This window comes from Triticum urartu, chromosome 3A, assembly GCF_056163025.1.
Source record: "Triticum urartu cultivar PI428250 chromosome 3A, HENAU_Tu73, whole genome shotgun sequence".
Taxonomy (NCBI): Eukaryota; Viridiplantae; Streptophyta; class Magnoliopsida; order Poales; family Poaceae; genus Triticum; species Triticum urartu.
The window spans coordinates 466027315-466045573 of NC_141875.1; the positions used below are offsets into that span (position 1 = coordinate 466027315).

The 18259-nt window shown below is 48.4% G+C and overlaps 4 protein-coding genes across 4 annotated transcripts; all 4 read left to right on the plus strand.

The window, feature by feature from the left end:
• Window positions 1–341: 341 nt before the first annotated feature.
• Window positions 342–743, plus strand: LOC147980102 (uncharacterized). The gene has a single exon (XM_087515475.1). The coding sequence runs from the start codon at window positions 342–344 to the stop codon at window positions 741–743; it is 402 nt and encodes a 133-aa protein (XP_087371601.1).
• Window positions 744–10897: 10154 nt separating this feature from the next.
• Window positions 10898–11227, plus strand: LOC147980103 (uncharacterized). Its single transcript, XM_087515476.1, has one exon. It carries the CDS (start codon window positions 10898–10900, stop codon window positions 11225–11227), a length of 330 nt encoding a protein of 109 aa, XP_087371602.1.
• A 1438-nt stretch (window positions 11228–12665) lies between these two features.
• Window positions 12666–13819, plus strand: LOC147980104 (uncharacterized). The gene is made up of 2 exons (XM_087515477.1): window positions 12666–12894; window positions 12996–13819. The coding sequence occupies exons 1-2, from the start codon at window positions 12666–12668 to the stop codon at window positions 13817–13819; spliced, it is 1053 nt and encodes a 350-aa protein (XP_087371603.1).
• Window positions 13820–13981: 162 nt separating this feature from the next.
• On the plus strand, window positions 13982–14519 carry LOC147980105 (uncharacterized). Its single transcript, XM_087515478.1, has 2 exons — window positions 13982–14148; window positions 14237–14519. The coding sequence occupies exons 1-2, from the start codon at window positions 13982–13984 to the stop codon at window positions 14517–14519; spliced, it is 450 nt and encodes a 149-aa protein (XP_087371604.1).
• The last annotated feature ends 3740 nt before the right edge of the window (window positions 14520–18259 follow it).

The window sequence follows — 18259 nt, forward strand, 5'->3', positions numbered from 1 at the left end:
GCGCATCGCAAGGGGCGACATCCCCACCGCCTCCGGCTCCGGCTCTGAGAGCAGGGCAGCTGCCTCTGCCTCCACCACCGCCTCTAGCCAGCGGCGTGATGCGTGACGACCCCTACCCGGCCAAGAACATGACCTACATCGTCTTCACCAGCCTCGGCGATGACAAGGGCAGCGAACGCCTCCACTGGCAGGAGGTGAACACCGTCATCCTGGCCAAGACGGAATACATGCATTGGTCGGAGCTCCCGGTCACCTAAACCCGGGAGGACCACCGGGCCTTCACACCCAACCTGGGTGGTTACGCCCTCATCCTCGACCCCACTATCGATGCGCCCCGGTGCATGTGCAATTTCTCCCGGGTTCTCGTCGACGGCGGCAGCAACATCAACATCCTCTACCGCAACACCATGACCAAGCTCGGCCTCGAGGCCAAGGACCTGGAACCGACCCGGACGATCTTCCACGGCATCGTTCCTGGCCTCTCCTTCTCGCCGATCGGCCGGATCCGGCTCGACGTCGTGTTTGGCGACAGCAGCCATTTCCGACGCGAGCCAATCTGGTTCGAGGTGGTGGACCTGTCCAGCGCATACCACGCGCTGCTGGGCCGGCCCGCGCTCGCCAAGGTCATGGCTGTCCCCCACTACGCCTACCTGAAGATGAAGCTGCCGGGTCCAAAGGGCCTCATCACCGTCACCGGCGACTACGCATGTCCCTGGACTGCACCCGAGACGGCGCCAAGCTAGCCGAGTCGCTGGTCATAGCCGAGGAGTGATACGTCCATTTTGCATCATTCTTTTATATCGATATTTATTGCATTATGGGCTATTACTTCACATTATGTCACAATACTTATGGCTATTCTCTCTTATTTTACAAGGTTTACATAAGGACGGAGAATGCCGGCAGCTGGAATTCTGGGCTGGAAAAGGAGCAAATATTAGAGACCTATTCTGCACAACTCCAAAAGTCCTGAAACTCCGCGGAATATCTTATAATAAATAATAAAAAATCCTCGCCAAAGATGAAGACCAGGGGGCCCACACCCTGTCCACGAGGGTGGGGGGCGCGCCCCCTACCTCGTGGGCCCCCTGGTGGCTCTCCGATGCCCATCTTTTGCTATATGAAGTCTTTCGTCGAGAAAAAAAGAGGAAGAAACCTTTCGGGACGAGACTCCGCCGCCACAAGGCGGAACCTTGGCGGAACTAATCTAGGGCTCCGACAGAGCTGTTCTGCCGGGGATACTTCCCTCCTGGAGGGGGAAATCATCGCCATCATCATCACCAATGCTCCTCTCATCAGGAGAGGGCAATATCCATCAACATCTACATCAGCACCATCTCATCTCAAAACCCTAGTTCATCTCTTGTATCCAATTCTTGTCTCCAAGTCCGAGATTGGTGCTAGTAGTGTTGATTACTCCTTGTAGTTGATGCTAGTTGGTTTATTTGGTGGAAGATCATATGTTCAGATCCTTTATGCACATTATTACCCCTCTGATTATGAACATGAATATGCTTTGTGAGTAGTTATGTTTGTTCCTGAGGACATGGGAGAAGTCTTGCTATTAGTAGTCATGTGAATTTGGTATTTGTTCGATATTTTGATGAGATGTATGTTGTCTAGCCTCTAGTGGTGTTATGTGAACGTCGACTACAAAACACTTCACCATTATTTGGGCCTAGAGGAAGGCATTGGGAAGTAATAAGTAGATGATGGGTTGCTTGAGTGACAGAAGCTTCAACCCTAGTTTATGCGTTGCTTTGTAAGGGGCTGATTTGGATCCATATGTTTCATGCTATGGTTAGGTTTACCTTAATACTTTTGTTGTAGTTGCAGATGCTTGCAATAGAGGTTAATCATAAGTGGGATGCTTGTTCAAGTAAGAACAACACCCAAGCACCGGTCCACCCACATATCAAATTATCAGAGTACCGAACGCGAATCATATGAACGTGATGAAAACTAGCCTGACGATATTCCCATGTGTCCTCGGGAGCGCTTTTCCTTATATAATAGTTTGTCCAGGCTTGTCCTTTGCTACAAAAAGGATTGGGCCACCTTACTGCACTTTATTTACTTTTGTTACTTGTTGCTCGTTACAAATTATCTTATCACTAAACTATCTGTTACCACTTATTTCAGTACTTGCAGAGAATACCTTGCTGAAAACCGCTTATCATTTTCTTCTGCTCCTCGTTGGGTTCAACACTCTTACTTATCGAAAGGACTACGATAGATCCCCTATACTTGTGGGTCATCAATACTGTTTTCTGGCGCCGTTTTCGGGGAGTGAAGCGCCTTTGGTAGGTGGAATTTGGTAAGGAAAAATTTATATAGTGTGCTGAAATTTACTGTCACTTGTTACTATGGAAAGTAATCCTCTGAGGGGCTTGTTCGGGGTATCTTCACCCCGACCAGTAGAGCAAAGAGTTGCTCCTCAACCTACTGAACCTATTGAAAATGAAACTCATTTTGAATTTCCTTCGTGTATGATAGAAAAACTTGTAGCTAATCCTTTTACAGGAGATGGAACAAAGCATCCTGATGAGCACTTAATATATGTGGATGAAGTTTGTGGATTATTTAAGCTTGCAGGTATACCCGATGATGTTGCTAAGAAGAAGGTCTTCCATGTATCTTTGAAGGCAGACGCATTGACATGGTATAGGCTTTGTGATGACACGAGATCATGGAACTATAGAAGATTGAAATTGGAATTTCATCAAAAGTATTATCTTATGCATCTTGTTCATCGTGATCGCAATTATATATATAATTTTTGGCCTCGCGAAGGAGAAAGCATCGCTCAAGTTTGGGGGAGGCTTAAATCAATGTTATATTCATGCCCCAATCATGATCTCCCAAGAGAAACAATTATTCAAAATCTTTATGCTCAGCTTTCTGAAAACGATCGCACCATGCTCGATACTTCTTGTGCTGGCTCTTTTATGATGAAGACTATTGAATTTAAATGGGATTTATTGGATAGAATTAAACACAACTCTGAAGATTGGGACCTCGACGAAGGTAAGGAGTCATGTATGCCACCTAAGTTTGATTGTGTTAAATCTTTTATGGATACCGATATTTTCCGTAAGTTTAGCACTAAATATGGACTTGACTCGGAGATAGTAGCTTCTTTCTGTGAATCTTTTGCTACTTATGTTGATCTCCCTAAGGAGAAGTGGTTTAAATATCATCCTCCCATAGAAGTAAAAGTAGCTACACCTATTAAAGTTGAAGAAAAGATTGTCACTTATAATGATCCTATTGTTCCTACTTCTTATGTTGAGAAACCACCTTTCCCTGTTAGAATAAAGGATCATGCTAAAGCTTCAACTGTGGTTTGTAAAAGCAATATTAGAACTTATACACCTCCCGAGCAAGTTAAATTATAACCTAATGTTGCTATTGTTAAAGATCTCTTGGCTGATAATATTGATGGGCATGTTATTCATTTCTGCGGAGAAACTGCTAGAATTGCTAAATCTTGTGCTAAAGATAAACATAGACCTGTGGTAGGCGTGCCTATTATTTCTGTTAAAATAGGAGATCATTGTTATCATGGCTTATGTGATATGGGTGCTAGTGCTAGTGTTATACCCTATGACTTATATAAAGAAATCAAGCATGAAATTGCACCTGCTGAGTTAGAAGATATTGATGTCACAATTAAACTTGCAAATAGAGATACTATATCAGCAATGGGAATTGTTAGAGATGTTGAAGTCTTGTGTGGGAAAACTAAATATCCTGCTGATTTTCTTGTTCTCAGTTCCCCATAAGATAGCTTTTGTCCCATCATATTTGGTAGACCCTTCTTGAACACTGTTAATGCTAGGATAGACTATGAAAAGAATGTTGTTACTATTGGCTTGGATGATATGATTCATGAGTTTAATTTCTCTAAATTTAGTAAACAACACCGTGAAGAAGAATTGCCTAGTAAGGATGAAATTATTGGTCTTGCTTCTATTGCCGTACCTCCTAGTGATCCTTTAGAACATTATTTGCTAGACCATGAAAATGATATGTTTATGAATGAAAGAAGGGAAATAGATGAAATATTCTTTAAACAGGAACCTATTCTGAAACACAATTTGCCTGTTGAAATCCTAGGGGATCCCCCTCCACCTAAGGGTGATCCCGTGTTTGAGATTAAACCGTTGCCTGATAATCTTAAATATGCTTATCTTGATGAAAAGAAGATATATCATGTTATTATTAGTGCTAACCTTTCAGAGCATGAAGAAGAAAGATTATTGAAAACTCTGAAGAAGCACCGTGCTGCTATTGGATATACTGTTGATGATCTTAAGGGCATTAGTCCCACTCTATGCCAACATAAAATAAATTTGGAGGCAGACGCCAAACCAGTTCATGATCCGCAAAGACATATGAATCCTAAAATGAAAGAAGTGGTAAGAAAAGAAATACTAAAGCTTCTGGAGGCAGGTATAATTTATCCCGTTGCTGATAGTCATTGGGTAAGTCCTGTCCATTGTGTCCCTAAGAAGGGAGGTATTACTGTTGTTCCTAATGATAAAAATGAATTGATCCCGCAAAGAATTATTACAGGTTATAGGATGGTAATTGATTTTCGCAAATTAAATAAGGCTACTAAGAAAGATCATTACCCCTTACCTTTTATCGATCAAATGCTAGAAAGATTATGCAAACATACACACTACTACTTTCTAGATGGTTATTCTGGATTCTCTCAAATACCTGTGTTGGCTAAAGATCAATCAAAGACTACTTTTACATGCCCTTTTAGTACTTTTGCTTATAAACGTATGCCTTTTGGTTTATGTAATGCACCTGCTACCTTTCAAAGATGTATGATGGCTATATTTTCTGACTTTTGTGAAAAGATTTGTGAGGTTTTCATGGACGACTTTTCCATCTATGGCTCCTCTTTTGATGATTGCTTATAGATGATTGCAGAGATGTGAAGAAACTAATCTTGTCTTGAATTGGGAAAAGTGCCACTTTATGGTTAATGAAGGTATTGTCTTGGGGCATAAGGTTTCTGAAAGAGGATTGAAGTTGATAAAGCCAAGGTTGATGCTATTGAAAAGATGCCATGTCCCAAGGACATCAAAGGTATAAGAAGTTTCCTTGGTCACACCAGATTTTATAGGAGGTTCATTAAGGACTTCTCAAAAATTTCTCGGCCTCTGACTAATTTATTACAAAAAAATATACCATTTGTCTTTGATGATGATTGTGTAGAAGCATTTGAAATACTTAAGAAAGCATTAGTCTCTGCACCTATTGTTCAGCCACCTGATTGGAATTTACCCTTTGAAATTATGCGTGATGCTAGTGATTATGCTGTAGGTGATGTTCTAGGGCAAAGAGTTGATAAGAAATTAAATGTTATCCATTATGCTAGTAAGACTCTAGACAATGCTCAAAGAAATTATGCTACTACTGAAAAAGAATTCTTAGCAGTTGTATTTGCTTGTGATAAGTTCAGACCTTATATTGTTGATTCTAAAGTAACTATTAACACTGATCATGCTGCTATTAAATATCTTATGGAGAAAAAAGATGCTAAACCTAGACTTATTAGATGGGTTCTCTTGCTACAAGAATTTGATTTGCATATTGTTGATAGAAAGGGAGCTGAGAACCCCGTTGTAGACAACTTATCTAGGTTAGAAAATGTTCTTGATGCCCCACTACCTATTGATTATAGCTTCCTTGGTATGCTAATTATGCTAATTACATTGTTGCTAAATTCATACCACCTAGTTTCACATACCAACAAAAGAAAAAGTGCTTCTATGATTTGAGACATTACTTTTGGGATGACCCACATCTTTATAAAGAAGGAGTAGATGGTGTTATTAGACATTGTGTACCTGAGCATGAACAGGAACAGATCCTATGCAAGTGTCACTCCGAAGCTTATGGAGGACACCATGCTGGAGATAGAACTGCACATAAGGTATTGCAATCCGCTTTTAATTGGCCTACTCTCTTCAAGGATGCCCGTAAGTTTGTCTTGTCGTGTGATGAATGTCAAAGAATTGGTAATATTAGTAGACATCAAGAAATGCCTATGAATTATTCACTCGTTATTGAACCATTTGATGTTTGGGGCTTTGATTATATGGGACCTTTTCCTGCCTCTAATGGTTATACACATATTCTAGTTGCTGTTGATTACGTTACTAAGTGGGTAGAAGCTATTCCAACTAGTAGTGCTAATCATAACGCCTCTATTAAAATGCTTAAAGAAGTTATTTTTCCGAGGTTTGGAGTCCCTAGATATTTAATGACCGATGGTGGTTCACACTTTATTCATGGTGCTTTCCATAAAATTCTTGCTAAGTATGACGTTAATCATAGAATTGCATCTCCTTATCACCCACAGTATAGTGGTCAAGTAGAATTGAGTAATAGAGAGCTCAAATTAATTTTGCAAAAGACTGTCAATAGGTCTAGAAAGAATTGGTCCAAGAAACTTGATGATGCATTATGGGCCTACAGAACTGCATATAAAAATCCTATGGGTATGTCTCCATATAAAATGGTATATGGAAAAGCATGTCACTTACCTCTCGAACTAGAACATAAGGCATATTGGGCTATTAAAGAGCTCAACTATGATTTCAAACTTGCCGGTGAGAAGAGGTTATTTGATATTAGCTCACTAGATGAATGGAGAACCCAAGCTTATGAAAGTGCCAAGTTGTTTAAAGAAAAAGTTTAAAGATGGCATGACAAAAGGATACAAAAACGTGAGTTTAATGCAGGTGATTATGTATTGCTATACAACTCTCTGTTAAGATTTTTTTCAGGAAAACTTCTCTCTAAATGGGAAGGCCCCTACATTATCGAGGAGGTCTATCGTTCCGGTGCCATAAAGATCAACAACTTCGATGGCACGAATCCGAAGGTGGTAAACGGTCAAAGAATTAAACATTATATCTCAGGTAATCCCATAAATGTTGAAACCAATATTATTGAAACCATAACCCTGGAGGAATACATAAGAGACACTTTCCAGAACGTTTCAGACTCCGAAAAGGAATAGGTATGTGGTACGGTAAGTAAACCGACTCCAAAACAGTTTTTAAGGCAATATTTCTCCGTTTTGGAATATTTAGAAAAATATAAAAATAAGTAGTAGTCCGGGAAGGACACGAGGGCCCCACGAGGGTGAAAGGCGCGCCCTAACCCCTGGGCACGCCCCCTGCCTCGTGAGCACCTCATGTACTTTCTGGACTCCGTTTTCTTGCACGATATGTATTTTGGTCGGTAAAAATTCATTATATTTACTCCCGAAGGTTTTGACTCCCGTATCACGCAAATATCCTCTATTTTTGTTTCGAGCTGTTGCAGCTGCAGATTAGAGCAAGATGTCTTCTCAAGAGTCAGTCAGGAAGAGCCGGATATCTAATCCGGCACCGGAACCAAGGGCAAACAGCGATGCTGACCACTTTGGGCCAGCAACGGAGGAAGAGATGGAGGCTGACTTGATGAGGGTAGATGCCATGGAGGATCAAGAAGTCACCTCTCGCTTCCGAGCTTGGTTCACGATGGGGGAACTACAGAGCTCAGCTATTCCAAACTCGGTTATCCCTTCCAATGTTAGATTTCTTTCTTATGAAAATATGAAGAGGAGTGTCACTTGTTCTCGCGCAGCTATGCAACACCCTTGGGTGCAAGGAGCTTTAGCCGTCACAGGAAAGCTTCGTAAGGAAATAATGGACCTCAAGCAGCAAGTTAATAAGCTCGAGGAGGAGAACCGTATCCTGAGAGGAATCATCGCCAAGAATATTACACCAACAACAAAGAAGGAGACATAATCACATGGGTATGGGCATTCCCCTTGGCAACCGCCTAGCTTGGGGGAGGTGCCCCAATATCGTATCACAATAACAACTCCTATCTTTACCGTTTTCCTTAGTTCGATCCTATTAGTAGTATTTTGATCTAGTAGAATAAAGTTTATGGCATGATCTAGTTTTGAGTTTTGCTTTATGATCTCTTTGTAATCGAGTCTGTGAGCTATATAACAAAGATTATTGTTGAGTCAATGGCTTGATTATTTTCCCTGATTATGAGTGGATAAAAGAAAAAAAGAATAAAAAGAAACAAAAGATCATATTCATCTTATTGAGAGTAATGACTTCACATAGAAAGAGTATGATGATTAAAAGTTGTTGGGAGTTGGCAGACATAGTTTTGGTCATCGTTGCAATTAATAGGAAGTAATAAGGAAAGAGATATTTCACGTATAGATATATTATCATTGACATCTTTTATGATTGGGAGCACTCATTAAAATATGACATGCTAAAGAGTTGATGTTGGACAAGGAAGACAACGTGATGAGTTATGTTTTCTTATATCTGAGATAAAGTATGTTGTCATGGATCCTCTAACATGTTGAGCTTTCTTTTCCCCCTCTTGCTAGCCAAATTCTCAGCACTAAGTAGAGATACTACTTGTGCTTCCAAATACCCTTAAACCAGTTTTGCCATGAGAGTCCACCATATCTACCTATGGATTGAGTAAGATCCTTCAAGTAAGTTGTCATCGGTGCAAAGCAATAAAAATTGCTCTAAATATGTATGATTATTGGTGTGGGAGAAATAAGCTTTATACGATCTTGTGATGTGGAAGTAATAAAAGCGACGGACTGCATAATAAAGGTTCATATCACAAGGGGCAATATAAAGTGATGTTCTTTCGCATTGAGATTTTATGCATCCAACCATAAAAGCGCATGGCAACCTCTGCTTCCCTCTGTGAAGGGCCTGTCTTTTATTATTATCTTCTACCTTATGCAAGTGTCACGGTGATCTTCACCTTTCCTTTTTCATTTTATCCTTTGGCAAGCCCAGCATGTTGGAAAGAACCTGATATATATATATATATATATATCTAATTGGATGTTGGGGAGCATGAGTTATTATTGTTGACATTACCCTCGAGGTAAAAGGTTGTGGTCCGAAACTATGAGCCCCTATCTTTCTCTGTGTCCGATTAAAACTCCGTAACCACAAGTATTGCGTGAGTGTTAGCAATTATGAAGGACTAGATGATAGTTGAGTATGTGGACTTGCTTTTTAGCTCTGACATAGACTCTTTCTGATGTTATGACAAATTGCAATTGCTTCAATGACGGAGGTTATAGTTTGTTGGTTCTCAATAAGGTTTCTGATTCATACTTTTGCATTGTGAATAGATCATCACTTGAACATAAGTAATCATATGACAATATCTATATATGTTGCTGTTATGAGAATAATCATGATGCCTTCATGTTCGTATTTTATTTTTATCGACGCCTCAACCTCTAAACATGGGGACATATTTATTGTTATCGGCTTTCGCTTGAGGACAAGCGAGGTCTAAGCTTGGGGGAGTTGATACATCCATTTTGCATCATGCTTTTATATCGATATTTATTGCATTATTGGCTGTTACTTCACATTATGTCACAATACTTATGGCTATTCTCTCTTATTTTACAAGGTTTACATAAGGAGGGAGAATGACAGCAGCTAGAATTCTGGGCTGGAAAAGGAGCAAATATTAGAGACCTATTCTGCACAACTCCAAAAGTCCTGAAACTCCACGGAATATCTTATAATAAATAATAAAAAATCCTCGCCAAAGATGAAGACCAGGGGGCCCACACCCTGTCCACGAGGGTGGGGGGCGCGCCCCCTACCTCGTGGGCCCCCTAGTGGCTCTTCGATGCCCATCTTTTGCTATATGAAGTCTTTCGTCGAGAAAAAAAGAGGAAGAAACCTTTCGGGACAAGACTCCGCCGCCACGAGGCGGAACCTTGGCGGAACTAATCTAGGGCTCCGGCAGAGCTGTTCTGCCGGGGATACTTCCCTCCGGGAGGGGGAAATCATCACCATCATCATCACCAATGCTCCTCTCATCTGGAGAGGGCAATCTCCATCAACATCTTCATCAGCACCATCTCATCTCAAAACCTTAGTTCATCTCTTGTATCCAATTCTTATCTCCAAGTCCAGGATTGTTGCTAGTAGGTTGCTAGTAGTGTTGATTACTCCCTGTAGTTGATGCTAGTTGGTTTATTTGGTGAATCATATGTTCAAATCCTTTATGCACATTATTACCCCTCTGATTATGAACATGAATATGCTTTGTGAGTAGTTACTTTTGTTCCTAAGGACATGGGAGAAGTCTTGCTATTAGTAGTCATGTGAATTTGGTATTCGTTCGATATTTTGATGATATGTATGTTGTCTAGCCTCTAGTGGTGTTATGTGAACATCGACTACATACTTCACCATTATTTGGGCCTAGAGGAAGGCATTGGGAAGTAATAAGTAGATGATGGGTTGCTAGAGTGACAGAAGCTTAAACCCTAGTTTATGTGTTGCTTCGTAAGGGGCTGATTTGGATCCATATGTTTCATCCTATGGTTAGGTTTACCTTAATACTTTTGTTGTAGTTGCGGATGCTTGCAATAGAGGTCAATCATAAGTGGGATGCTTGTTCAAGTAAGAATAGCACCCAAGAACCGGTCCACCCACATATCGAATTATCAAAGTACCGAATGCGAATCATATGAACGTGATGAAAACTAGCTTGACGATATTCCCATGTGTCCTCGGGAGCACTTTTCCTTATATAAGAGTTTGTCCAGGCTTGTCCTTTGCTACAAAAAGGATTGGGCCACCTTTGTTACTTGTTGCTCGTTACAAATTATCTTATCACAAAACTATCTGTTACCACTTATTTCAGTACTTGCAGAGAATACCTTGCTAAAAACCGCTTATCATTTCCTTCTGCTCCTCATTGGGTTCGACACTCTTACTTATCGAAAGGACTACGATAGATCCCCTATAGCGCATACCACGCGCTGCTGGGCCGGACCGCGCTCGCCAAGTTCATGGCGGTCCCCCACTACGCCTACCTGAAGATGAAGCTGCCGGGTCCAAAGGGCCTCATCACCGTCACCGGCGACTACCGCAAGTCCCTGAACTGCACCCGAGACGGCGCCAAGCTAGCCGAGTCGCTATTCATAGCCGAGGAGCGGCGCCAACTCGACCGGATCGTCGCCCTGGCCCAAGAGGCATTGGCCGCGCAGATCCCGACTGAGGAGCCGGCCGACGAGGCCGCGTTCAAGCCCTCCAAGGAGACCAAGAAGGTGAAGCTGAACCCGGAAGACCCTAGCTGCAGCAAGTACGTTGTCGTGGGCACCTGCCTCGACAGCAAATAGAAAGGCGAGCTCGTTGACTTCCTCCGTGAGAATCGGGATATTTTCGCATGGACCCCCAAGAAAATGCCGGGTATCCGGAGGAAGTACGCCGAGCAACAACTCCATGTCCGCAAGGACGCCAAGCTTGTGTGTCAACCCCTACGATGTTTTTTCGAAGAGAAGAGAAGGACCATTGGTGAAGAGGTTTCCAAGCTCTTGGCGGCCGGCTTCATCATGGAAGTGTTTCACCCCGAGTGGCTGGCCAACCCAGTCCTCTCCCAGAAGAAGAACAAGACCTGGTGCATGTGTATCAACTACACCAGCATGAACAAGGCCTTCCCCAAAGACCCGTTCGGCCTCCTGCGGATTGACCAAGTCATCGACTCCACCACCGGGTGTGAGCTCCTGTCCTTCCTAGATGCTTACTCCGGCTATCATCAGATCAAGCTGGACCCGGCCGATGCCCTAAAGACGTCCTTCATCACGCCCTTCGGGGCATATTGCTACATCACCATGTCATTCGTCTTGAAGAACGCCGACGCCACTTTCCAGCGCTGCATGCTGAAATGCTTGCTGCCGCAACTCGGCCACAACATCCACGTCTACGTGGACGACATCATGGTGAAGACCAAGCAACACCTCACGCTCCTCGACGACTTGAAGGAGACCTTCGCCAACCTGCGGGAATACAATGTCAAGCTCAACCCGGAGAAAGTGTTTTCGGCGTCCGGCCGGAAAGCTACTCGGCTTCCTTGTCTCGGAGTGCGGCATTGGGGCAAATCCAGAGAAGATCAAGGCCATCGAGTGCATGCACAAGACGGCTTGGCTGCACGATGTCCAGAAGTTCACCAACTGCTTGGCCTCGGTCAGCCGGTTCCTCAACCGGCTGGGCGAGAGGGCCTTGCCCCTATACCAGCTGATGAAGAAGACGATGTCGTTCGAATGGAACGACCAGGCGGATGAAGCTTTCCGGGATCTCAAGCGCATGCTCTCCACTGCACCAGTTTTGGCCGCACCGGTTGAGAAGGAGCCGCTGTTGCTCTAAATTGCCACGACCTCGCGGTCGGTCGGCACGGTGATGGTGGTCGAGCAACCATAGAAGGACATGGTCCAAGCTGTCCAGCGCCCCATCTACTACCTGAGCGAGGTGCTCTCCGCCTCGAAGCAGAACTACCCGCACTACCAGAAAATGTGTTACGGCATGTACTTCACCGCCAAGAAGCTGAAGCGGTACTTCCAAGAGCATGTCATCGCCGTGGTCAGCATGGCCCCTCTCGGCGAGATCATCGGTTGCCGGGATGCCTATGGCCGGGTCGCCAAGTGGGCGCTCGAGCTAGCCAGCCACATCATCCTCTACGAGCCCCGCACCACGATCAAGTCCCAGGCTCTAGCCGACTTCCTCGTCGAATGGACCAAGACCCAGAACCTGGCGGCGCCTCCGGACTCGACACACTAGCGTATGCACTTCGACGGCTCGAAGATGCAACTCGGCCTAGGGGCCGGCATCGTGCTATCCTCCCCCAAGGGCGACGGGCTCAAGTACGCGCTTCAGATCCACTTCGCCGCCTCCAACAATGCCGCCGAGTATGAAGCCCTCGTGCACGGCCTCCGGCTTGCCAAGGAACTCGGCATCCGGCGCACCCTGTGCTATGGCGACTCGAACTGGTGGTGCGGCATAGCTCCGGCGAGTGGGATGCCCATGACTCCAACATGGCAAGCTACCGCTTCCTCGTCCAGAAGCTATCCGGATTCTTCGCAGGCTGTGAGTTCCTCCACGTCCCACTCGCAGAGAATGAAGCGGCCGACAAGCTCGCCAAGATCGCCTCATCCCGGCAGTCCATTCCCTGTGGCGTCTCCCTCGAGCATATGCACAAGCCATCCATCAAGCCATCTCCGGACTCCGAGTCCATCCATATCCCAGCCGACCCGGTCGCGCCTCAACCCGGCCCGGGGACTGCTCCAGCCGACCCGGACGCACCTCAAACCGGCCTGGGGACTGCTCCAGCCGACCCGGCCACGCCTCAACCCGGCCCGGGGACTGCTCCAGCCAACCCGACCATGCCTCAACCCGGCCCAGGGACTACTCCAACTGACCCGACCGCGCTTCGACCTGGCCCGGGGACTATTCCAGCCAGCCCGGCCACACCCCAACCCGGCTCGGGGGCTACCACCCCAAAACCCGTCGTGATGATTGTCCTCGCCAGGGTCACGGCACCATCCTGGGCCGTGCCCATCTCGGAGTTACTGGAAAACGGGGTCCTTCCCATGGACGAGACCGAAGCCCGGCAAGTGCAGCGCCGAGCATCCGCCTACAACATCATCAACAACGAGCTCGTCAAGCGCAGCTCCACCGACGTGTTCCAACGCTGCGTCGAGCAGGACAAGGGCATTGAGATCCTCCTCGACATACACCAGGGCGAGTGCAGGCACCACGCCGCCTCGTGGTCCCTGGTGGCCAAGGCTTTCCGCCATGGTTTCTACCGGCCCACGACCCTCGAAGACGCAGAGTCGCTCGTCCTCAAGTGTGAGGGATGCCAACGCTTCAGCAAGCGCAGCCACCAGCCGGCGTCGGCACTCCGGACCTTCCAGATCACCATGCCCTTCGCGGTCTAGGAACTCAACATGGTGGGACCCTTCAAGACCGCTCGAGGCGGCATGACGCATTTACTAGTGGCAGTGGACAAGTTCACCAAGTGGATCGAAGCAAGGCCAATCAAGAAGCTGGACGGTCCAACGGTCGTTTGATTTATCAAGGACATCGCAGTGCGCTATGGCATGCTGAACAGCATCGTCACGGACAACGGCACCAACTTCGCCAAGGGCGTGCTTGCACAGTACCGCTCCGTCTCTGGCATCCGCCTCAACCTGGCTTCCATGGAACATTCGCGGTCCAATGGCCAGGTCGAGCGGGCCAACGGCCTCATCCTATCCGGCATCAAACCGTGACTCGTCGATCCGCTCATCCGCTCATCCGGCAGTTGGCTCAACGAGTTGCCGACCGTCCTCTGGAGCCTCCGCACCATCAAACAGGTCGACTGGGTTCACCCCATTCTTCCTCGTCTACGGAGCAGAAGCAGTCATCCCGACCGACGTCGAGTTCAACTCGCCGCGTGTCACGATGTACACGGAAGCCGAAACAAAGGAAGCCCGCGAAGATGGTGTCGACCTGCTCGAAGAAGCACGCCTCCTAGCGCTCAGTCGCTCATCCATCTACCAGCAAGGTCTAAGGCATTACCACAGCAAGAAGATCAAGCTCCTCGCTTTCCAAGAGGGAGACCTTGTCCTCCGACTCGTCCAAGAGCAGACCGGCTAACACAAGTTGTCCTTCCCATGGGAGGGCCCCTTCATCGTTAGCAAGGCCTTATGCGACCGCAACGTGTACTACCTCATCGACACCCACAAGACGAACAAGCGCAAGAGGGACACTGTCGGTGAAGAAACAACACGGCCATGGAATGCAGAGCTCCTCCGCTCGTTTTACAGTTAGCCGTGTGCATGTATGTATTACTGCCTCTTGTAATCATCTGAAACTATGGGATCCCCGAACGATGCTGAGGGGCTGCCCCTTTTGCGACCAAGCTATTGTGTCTCCTACATTTATGCACTACTTTACTCTTAAGCCAAACTCGGCCACCGGGTCGACTCACCCGACCCAGAGGCTCGGGGGCTGGCCGGCTTGGCCACCCGTCGTTTTTCTTAGCGGTTCTCAAACGCGTTGGATCGCCATGGCCTCTCGCTTCGCCCTAAGCTGCAGATCCGGCTTCGGTTGTCGGCTGGCAAGCACATGAGACCAAAAGCACCAGCGCGCCACGAACACTAAGTCAAGAACCGCCGGGTCGCCCAACCCGGCCCTGCCACTTTAAGTTGCCACACGACCGGCTGCTCGCCAACCCGGCCCCACCGGATTGCTGCCAGCCGGCCCAGTGGGTGTTTCGCTCGCGCTCAACGTTTTGAAAGACTAAGTATTGAACGCTCCTCTCAAAGGTCGAACCCCTTGTCACGGACCAGAGCCTCGGCCGTCAGACTCGCGCAGGGGGGGAGGCCCAAAGGGGGAGAGTTGCAAGAAAACGACTCTAAAGACGAAAAGCAAAAGCGCAGGCATCCACGAAGTTTCTGCATACCGCCGGATCGCTCGACCCGGCCTCAGCACTTAAAGTTGCCGCATGACCGGCTGCTCGCCAACCCGGCCCCGCCGGATTGTCGCCAGCCGGCCCAGTGGGTGTTTCACTCACGCTCAACGTTTCGAAAGCCCAAGTACTGTACGCTCCTCTCAAAGGTCGAACCCCTTGTCACGGACCGGAGCCTCGGCCGTCAGAATCATGGGGCGGGGGGGGGGGGGAGGCCCAAAGGGGGAAGGTTGCAAGAAAACGACTCCAAAAACGAGAAGTAAAGGCGCAGACATTCACGCAGCTCATACATCATAAATTCAAACAGGCCCAAGGCCAGAGTTCATTACACCCAGTCAACCCCCAGTGGGTGGGTGGACCTGCTACCTAACAGAAAAATTTTATAAGTTAAAAAATCAGGCTTCGCCTCCGCTAAAGCGCGCGGCTCCCGGGTCCGTGGAGGTGCCGGTATCCTCCTCCCTGGCGTCCGCGTTGTGGTAGACGTCTGTCTCCTTAGAGCTGCCCTCTGCGTCGTCCAGAAGTAGGCCGTAGTCGTCAGCAGGAACGTCCCCGCCATCCTCCTCCCGCTCCGGCTGTAACTCACATGAAAGGCGAACCCGGCGATGTAGTTGGCCCGGGCGGTGATCCGTCCAGCCTCCGCCTGCAGCTGGCTCTCCGAGACAGCTCGCTGGCCCATCAACGCATCCAGCGCCAAGTCCAGATGCCACGACACCGTGAACTGGAGTGCCATCTCGGCGCCGGCATGAGCAGCGGAAACCCGCCACTCGTGAAGGCGGTCCGGGCCTGCCTCCAACCATCGCGCCAGCCGCGTGAAGCTGGTCGGCACGACGGCACCCGGCCAGAGGGCCGCCGTCATTGCCGCGCCGGCCTTAGAGAGCCTCCCCCTCTGCTTGCTCAAGACTCACAGACGGGCCTTGGCAGCGGCAACGATCTCCGAGAAGGTCCAGGCCACCCGTGGGTCAGTCCCGGAGCCGACGATCCCTTGCGGGTCGCGCTGGAAGCGTACCCCCTCCTCCACCAGCTGGCGCGTCTCCGGAAAAGCCCCTGCCGAGAAGAAAAGCGAGTCAGAAGAAAGTCACTAAGGGAGGAAAGCCGGAGTCCCAACCCGGCAACAACAAAACCAAAGGAAAGCACTTACTAGAGAAGAACTCTTCCAGGCGCTGTGCTTCGAGCAACGTACCGCGCCGCTCCTGGGAAATAGTGCGGTCACACTCCTCCAGCGCCTTCTCCAGGTCGGCAACCTTGGCAAGGGCTGCCTTCAGCTCGGCGTCCTTGTCCTCGGTCGCCTTCACGGCCTCCTCGCGGCGCCGGGTCTCCCCCTTCCGGGTCTCCTCCGCCGTGGCCACCAGCGCATTTAGGCGCTCCACCTCGGCCTGGAGTTGCCCCTTGTCGTCGGCCAGCTTGCCGCGCTGCTGGTCCGCCCCGGCATGGGCCTGTTGCGCCTCCACAACCTTGGCGGCCTCCGCCTTGACACACTCCACCTCGGCCTCGAGGCGGCTCTTCTCACCTGCCAGCTGCTCCCGTAGCAGGCTGACCTCGTCAAGCGCCTGCCGGGCACCCATCGCCTCCGCCTTCGCCTTCTCCACCTCGGCCCCGAGCCGGCCGACGTCTGCGACAAGCCGGTCATAGTGAAAACCGGCCCGAATCAGCCGGGTCTTCCAAGACAGCACCTCGGGTGCAGATGAAGAACTCAGCAACAAAGTACTATTTTAAGATTCAACCCAACTGCTACGCAGTTAGGCCGAATCTCGGGGGCTACACCCAGTGGGTGCTCTAGCACCCCCCACTAGAATAGAGCATGAAAGAGAAATACCTGCCGCGACGCGGAGCTCCTCCTCCTTGGCGGCGAGCCTCTCCTTGAGATGCGGGTGCGTCTCAAGGGGCCGGTTGAAGACGTTGACCCGGTAGGAGTCTAGTTGTTGTAGAAGGAAACGATCAACGCAAGCCAGCAAGATAAGATTTGATCCAACTGCTATGCAGTTGGCCCGAATCTCGAGGGCTACACCCAGTGAGTGCGCTGGTGTGCCCCCACGAAGGAGAAAACAATGAAAAGAGAAAAGCAGAACGCAAACGAAAACTTACGAAGATGGCGCGCTCCAGCTCCTGCGTCGCCTCGACCTCGGCCTGGGCGAAGGCCTGGATCCGGTCCGTCCGCCCTCGCAGGCGACGGGTCACGGCGGCCATCGCCGCCTCCTCCTGGGTCGAAGGTCCGAAGGGGACCTCGCTGGTCCCGCTCCGCCACGGCCGCGGCTCGGCGACCCATCGTCCTCCGGACCTGAGCACCAGGGCGCACTACAAAAAATACACTTCCGTGATGATACGTGTTTGTCACAGTAGGTCGCGCTTTTTGTCATGCATGTACATCCATGACAAATTTATGACAGAATCAAGATAGTCATACCCATGCAGTCGTAGAAGTGATCCATGACATTACCAAAATTATCATCACGGAAGTGTCCACTTCCATGACGATAAATCACGCGTCACAGAAGTGCTTTCATCAAGGGTGACCGACACGTGGCATCCACCGTAACGGAATGCCGTTAAGCTATCGGGTCGGGTTTTGGATCCGATAACCCGTTAACAGCCCCGACTAATGGGAAATTTCCACGTGTAAAATTGTTATTGGCCAGACGAAACACGTGTCAGCTCGTTAGTGGGTCAGATAGGCGCCTATGATACATTGACACGTGGCACGACCCAACAGAGGCCCATTCCTGTGAAAAGGCCAGCCCGTTTGACTTGGTCAAAAGGTGGCGGGCCAGCCCATGTAAAGCATGTTAACGGCCTGTTCGCATATAGCCCATTTACAGCCCGCTAACCCAAGGCCCGTTACGCCCTATCCGAAATAGGCCCAGTAGCGTCATCTGGGCCAGCCAATATGATTTCAGCCCGTTTTCACTTCTGGCCCATGTATGGCCCATGA